This window comes from Amia ocellicauda, chromosome 20, assembly GCF_036373705.1.
Source record: "Amia ocellicauda isolate fAmiCal2 chromosome 20, fAmiCal2.hap1, whole genome shotgun sequence".
Taxonomy (NCBI): domain Eukaryota; kingdom Metazoa; phylum Chordata; class Actinopteri; order Amiiformes; family Amiidae; genus Amia; species Amia ocellicauda.
The window spans coordinates 10,199,039-10,205,661 of NC_089869.1; the positions used below are offsets into that span (position 1 = coordinate 10,199,039).

General features: G+C 45.3%; 1 protein-coding gene across 4 annotated transcripts in view; it reads right to left on the minus strand.

Annotated features, from left to right (window-relative positions):
* The window catches only part of LOC136716161 (LIM domain-binding protein 1), a 31,550-nt gene extending 26,789 nt beyond the window's left edge, over nucleotides 1–4,761 (minus strand). For 2 of the 4 annotated variants that reach the window (XM_066693661.1, XM_066693660.1), the window contains exons 1-2: nucleotides 4,419–4,759; nucleotides 516–616 (exon numbers count right to left, since the gene is read on the minus strand). In XM_066693661.1, the coding sequence (XP_066549758.1) occupies nucleotides 516–540 (25 nt within the window). In that variant the 5' untranslated portion in view covers nucleotides 541–616; nucleotides 4,419–4,759. Of the gene's footprint in view, nucleotides 1–515; nucleotides 617–4,418 lie in introns of all 4 variants that reach the window. The other 2 variants (XM_066693658.1, XM_066693656.1) reach the window with 2 other exon arrangements.
* Nucleotides 4,762–6,623: the final 1,862 nt, after the last annotated feature.

A 6,623-nucleotide genomic window follows, 5' to 3' on the forward strand; every position in this document is an offset into this window, starting at 1 on the left:
CTCGCTCACATTACTTTCATTTCCCTCTTTTATATCGCAGCCATAAAACTCCAAAAGTCAACAACAAGAACAACAGCAACAATAACAACCAAACTCAACTTTCCCCTACAGTGGTCAGCACAGGAAAAGAAAACACACAAGCAGAAAAACACTATTCCTCCCCCCTTTCTTGCTGAAGTTTCCATCGGATCTGGTTTGTCTTTTTATATATACACATGCGTATGTCAATCTGATGGCAAAGAATACAACACTGCGCACAAGAAACTAACCCTCCCCACACACACACAAAAATCATAAATTGTGCATACCCCCCACCAGGAAAAAAAGCATAGATCTTTTCCTCTGCAATTACTTTCAAAACCCAACAGGCCCTCAAGTCCCATTCCACACGCTCTGTAATGGAGATAATTGACTGCACATTTGAATTAAACAGGAGGAGAGAAAAACAGAGTCCCTCCACTACCACCACCACCACCCCGAAACAAAATGTTTGACAAAAAAATCCAGGCACTTACCGGGGCAAGCGCAACCTACGGACATCTTCTCACATGTTTGGCCTTGCTTGGAACAGAATGGTTGTGTGTCCTCCACACGTAGCTAGCATGGATTTTTCTCACTGAGGACCAAGAAAAACAAGAGTGAGTGTGTGTGTGTGTGTGTGTGCCTGTGTGGGTGTGGGGGGGGGAGAGAGGGGTGGAGGAGGTGGTGGTTGAAAGGAGGGAGGTTGTGGTGGTGGTGGTGGCGGTGGTGGTGGAAAAGAAGAGGGGGGGTGGAGGAAAGAAATAAAGAGAAAAAAAAAAAAAAAGAGAGAACGCAGGCAGGAAGAAGGAATTATATTCCAGTAGAGCTAGCTTGGCTCCGAGTCATTAATATGTAAATTGCAATGCTGGTGGGAGGAGAGAAAACGAGAGAGAGAGAGACAGAGAAAAAGAGCGAGCGCTGTCAAAATGACCTGTGAGACAGATTTCAGAGAATAACAATCATGTGATGGTTTTTTTTTTTTCTCTTTTAAAGATGTACTAGCTATTTTTTTCTCTCTTCTTCTTCTCTTCTTTTCCTCTCTGTGATAAACACTCGCAGTGGGAGCTGTGCACCAGGGAGGTTTTCCGAGGGACTCATTATTGCTCAATTGTGTTACTCCAGCAACGCAGTTCAGCGAAGGCAAAGCTGCCTGACGTAACCGGGGGAGCCTGTCACAGCCGCTTCTCACCCTTTTAGGAGTGAGACGTTTTGGCTCCTGCATGACTGATTTTTTTTTTATCCCACCCCCCCTCTCTGTTTCAATCATTTCTCCCTGCCTTCTATTCTCTGTTCTCTCGCTCTCTACTACACACTTCCGTTTGATTCTTTCTTTTTAAGATAAACGGCGCTGAAAGGAAATGACAATCATTTTAGGATATCACTATATGTAACCACTTGATCACTAAATCGTACAGATCAGAAATTAAAGGTAGAAATTGACCCCCCCACACATAAAATACCCATCTCAGCCTTTCCCCAGGTTTCACCCTTCATTTCTTTCTTTCTTTATTTTGGTCAACCTGACCCTGCCCAAGTTCTTCACTGCCACCCCTGACACTCCCTCGCTCCTTTACCTCCCTCTTGCCCTAACCTCCACCCTTTACCCACTGCCTACACCGATCCCTTCCTTCACACAGATGTGGTCCCTCTCTCTCTCTCTCTCTCTCAAGCCGTTTCTCTTTTGATACAGAACTAGATCCCCTTCCATGGTCAAACCCCTATGGAATACTCATACATTATAAAACATATTACAAATATAGTGTAAATCAAAGTATTCCATTTGGGATCCCCCAGTTTTAAAGTGTTAAAGCCAGTCACTTCCGAACAAAATGACTGGTGCGCTCCCGTCAAGCCCTCTCTGTCAAATCAATTACTGAAAAAGACATGGAAACGCAGAACTCGGCGGCAAGATCAGGTTATGTTAAGAGGGCACTCGTCTCTCTTCTCTCAACCCCTTGGGAAAACAGAACACATGGGCATCCTTGATGATGCAGACCATTTCCAGATTGAGCCCTTCCACTAAACCAGGTCACAAACGTCACAGTAGAACAGACAGCACTTTTAACCTCGCACTCTTCTACTTTGCTACATCCCTGCTCATGCCAGGAGCAATGTGATCGAATCCCACCGCACTGGAGAGATGTGAGACTTTGATCCATCCACCCCCTCCCCTCCATCCATCTCCTTGCGGCATCTGATGTCACCAAAACACACTGTGAAGACAACTGAATGCACGCTTCTCTGCCTCGCTGTCTCTACAAAAACAAAAATGGTCCTTCTCTAACCGAGTTCATTGCCCTTTCTTTCTGTCCCACATCCTCTCCACGCAGCCCCCTCCTTCCCACTCTCTCCCCAATAGAAACATACCCCTCACCGGAGCCCCCATCCCACTGGCACACTGACAATTTAACTCTGGGGAAGAGAGGGGGGGGGGGATTGAGACATCAACACATCCCACTGAGCTGAAGTACAACACGGGAAACAAGAGTCAATATGCACATCAAAAGCATAACATTCCTCAATAATATATATATATATATATATATATATATATAGCTACACTACATGTATATATAGATACACACAGACACACACACACACACACAGATAGAAATAGAGATAACTGCATCCTTCCATGAGTATTATGCTCATTGTGATTACCTTTTCTGTTCTCTCTCTCCCTTTGGTAACAGTCTCTGCTGTGTCTTGTTGCTCACAAGAGCAGTATGGGGGACGAGACAGACGTGGAGGCTGAGTGCAGAGGATGGAAAAAAAGAAAAAAAAAAAAAAAAAAAGGAGAGAGGAGAGGAAAAGAGAGAGAGAGAGAAAAAAAAAAAAACGGGAAAAGGTATCGGAGCGGCGGAGAGGAGGCGGGAGACGGGAGGGTTACACAGATCCAGCGGAATAAATAGAACGCGGGAGCCAGGAAAAACTTCTCACTCGCACCCGGAGAGGGCACCCTGCTGTCGCCATGGCAACGGCGGAGCAGGCAGCGCAGGGCACAAGGCACGGCTTTATCCTGCCTCAAACTCCCTGCAAAACGCGCGGCTCCAGGCAGGCAGGCAGGCAGGCGCCTAAGATTCAATTAACTCCCCGGATCCCGACTCTCTCCCGTTCTCCTCAGTCCCAGCACATGCCTGCCTGGGAGCTGCAAACCCCTGTAGATGAGCCCGGTCAAAGCAAAGCTGCGGCCCTCCATCTATATCTAGCTCTTCCCCCTTCTTCCCCCGAATTGCATCAACAGCCAGAGACAGCCTCGTCAAACAAGATGGAAGCATCAACATGGGCACGTCAGTTAAGATGTCAAATCGATCCCCCCCCCACCAGAAAAAGGATTGTCGGTGGCAGGGTGATTCTGTTGGGAGAACAGGTTAGTCTGGCACAGCAACTGGCAACTTCTAGGCCGCTTTGTCGGTTTTGGGGATTTATTTATTAGTGTGTTTTGCTCTGGAGTTACCGGTTAAAGAGGGGATGCTGAAAAAGCCCGCCCTGACCCAGGCAAATGCATCCTCTAAAACCAGACAGAGGAAATGTTAAGCTGTTTAACGCATTGCCTTTGCTAATGCACGTCAGTGTCGACCCGGAGCGGGCCCTTTGACACGCAGCACTCGACTGGAGCACAACCAGCACGACTTCCACACCCATCGTCTTAAGAGAACTATTGCAAACATGTTTCTGTAAAGGTATATCACTACACTTGCCTACATCAGAAATTGTTAAAAATATAATCATTTTCTCAACTGCCCAAGGGATACACATCAGATTTTTGCCAGTACCAGGTCTTTGCACACCAGATATACTGCAGTGTTTGAGTCTGCTCAGTTTTGTGCGTTTTATTTTTCTTTCTACGTCACGGGGGCTTCATTTCCACATGACAAGGCTGAGCTTGTGTTTCTACGCACCCTGGACTACTGTAGAGAAATACTGTGCATGGGAAACATTGTGTGTTCACCGACATTATCCTTGTTATAGCATTGAAATTGATATCAAACTGCTGGTGGATTTTGACTATAGTTAGATAGGAGAATAGGAACAATTGTGACACTGCACTGTACTTTACTTTTTATCCCCATGCCTTAAGTTCTCATATCTATATAGATACAAACACACACACACACGGTGTTAAACTACTTTATAATTGTTTAATTAGTTGCCTTGGACTAAGATAAGACGCATAATTGCTGAGAGTCGTAATTAAGGAGGTGGTTTTGGATTATACTCCATATTAGTGAGTAACTTACACATATATATTGTACAGAGAAAACAAGAATGAGTTGTTGGATGTTGCTTTCAAACTTTATGAGCATATCATTATATCACCTACAACACAATTTAATCTCTACCGAAGTCCCCGTTTGATCAGGAAATTAGATCAGCAGCTCGATGCGTGCTCTTACCTTGCAACTGGCCCTGTTTTAATTCCTCCCCGGACTTGCGCAAGCTCCTTCTTCCTTTCTTTCCTCCTCTCTTTCTTTTCAATAAAACACAAGTACAAAAACAAAACGGCCTTTCTCTGGCCTCGGCGACCACAGCAACACTAACCAAACCCGGGGACTGAAACGGATATGAAAGGACAGTCCGGTAAAGCAGGTTTCCAGGTGCAAGCGGCTCTTCTCCGAAAGCCAAGCAGACGCCTTGCTCGGCGCCCTGAGTTTGAGAGGCTGCGGGGCCGGGCGGACACACCTCCGGCTGCGACCACTAGGACGAGTCCCGAGAGAAGCCGAGAGCGACCGGACAGCCTGCCATAGTTTTCCTTGCATACCTTAATCCTTATCTAAGCGGAGGGGGGTTTGTCTTCCGCGGAAGGAGCATTGTGGGAACTGTGTAGAGTTTGGGGGGTCAGAGGACCGTGCAACCAGCCCAGGCTTTTTTATGACATGCATTGCTCAGCATTTGGCAGTTGCAATCTGCGATATTATACAGACACGAACATGCCTATTTATTTGTATATCTCGCTTCTGGCAGACTCCCGGCCATTTTCTGTGGGAGGGGGATCTTGTCGTGCTTTTAAAGCCAGCGGATCATTTCCCAGGGCTTTCCTGTGTGAGTGGAGGGGGAGGGGGCTGTTGATGCAGGGTGACCCACTTTAGTGGCCCCCCTCCCGCTCTGAAGATGCTCTGGCCCCATTTTGCAGGGTGAGTGAAACAGTGTGGGGGTGTGGGGTGGAGATCAGGGAGTGCTGTGCTGAGCAAACACAGGTGACACACAGCACTGCAAACCCTGTAAACAAGAGGGCCCTCCCGTCTCAGGCTGCAGACTCCCCAGGGTGGTGCGAAGGAGTGGGAGAGGGGTCTACTAACTAAATGTGCACTTCCAAGCGAAAAACTGAACACAAAAACTGTGTATCTGGAACACACAATGCCCCCTGATCAGATTAAAACAAGCAACCTTGAATCAAGGCAACTGCAGCAAAACACCAAGCACAAAAGGGACTTGACACAAACATATCCTCGTCAGATGGCCAAATACAGTACCTAATGCAGCAAATAAGGTGCAGATAAGCTTGAAAGGCTATGTTGGACTACGAAGTAAAGGTTGCAATCTGATTTTCAGTAGTGATCAGTGAAGCAGCGCTGTGCTGGTGATAACAGTTTATAGGCAGCAAAGCAGAGAGTAAATCTACGAATGCATTCTGACTATTCCCTGCCCAAGAAGATAATCTTGCAGAGATTCATGGCAAATCATTTTACACAAGGGTTTTAAGAGATTATCCTTTTTTATGTGACTGTGTATGTGGCTCCCTGTGTGAACGTTATACGGACGCTTGGATACAGGAAACTGGAACTGGAACGGTCGCTCGTGCATTATTTAGGGAGTTTGGTGAGGGTAGAGATGTCAGCTGTAATTAAAGAAGGTACAGCTAAGAATAGATTGCATGGAAACCAGGCTTTTAAATTTGTCAGGAGCAAAAGCTGGAATGGCTCCATATTTGGATGGATGTAAAGCCTCATGTTGTGTGTCTTATCCAAACAATTGAACGTCCCGCTGTTAATTTGCTCAGAGGGACGGCGTAGTTCATTCTGAAAGAAGCGTCCATGTTTTCTTTCTCTGTAAATGTTTGTCAAGTGCCGTTTGCAAATTGGGTTCTTTCATTTAAACATGTCAGTCATTATTTAGGAAAGCATGTAAAAAGCTTGCCAAAAGGCCCAAACTGCATTCTTCCTTCTGCATAACTTAAGTGCCTATTACATATAGAGCTTTCAGTAAAGTTAGCATTTCACTATTAAATTGTGTTTAGCCACTTATAAGAAGCTGGTGTGGTCCCACAGACTCTTTTGAGACTGGATACTTTGTAATGGGACCCTACGTAAACAAATTAGCGTGTTAACTAATGCCATAATCTTTTCTAAAATAAACTGTGATAATACTTTACTTTCTCATTTTGTTTTCATTTTATTTAAATATGATAATTAGCCAATGTAAATAATATTAAATGTGACAGAATGGTAACAGATGTGTTGCTCTGATTCATTTATGTTCACCGTGCAAACAGCTTTTCAGTAGCCAACTACTACCGTACTCGTCGATTCTGGAACTTAAGGTGATATTAAATGAAGACATTGAGTAGCAGTATTACTAAATTAATTCAAGATTAAGGATTG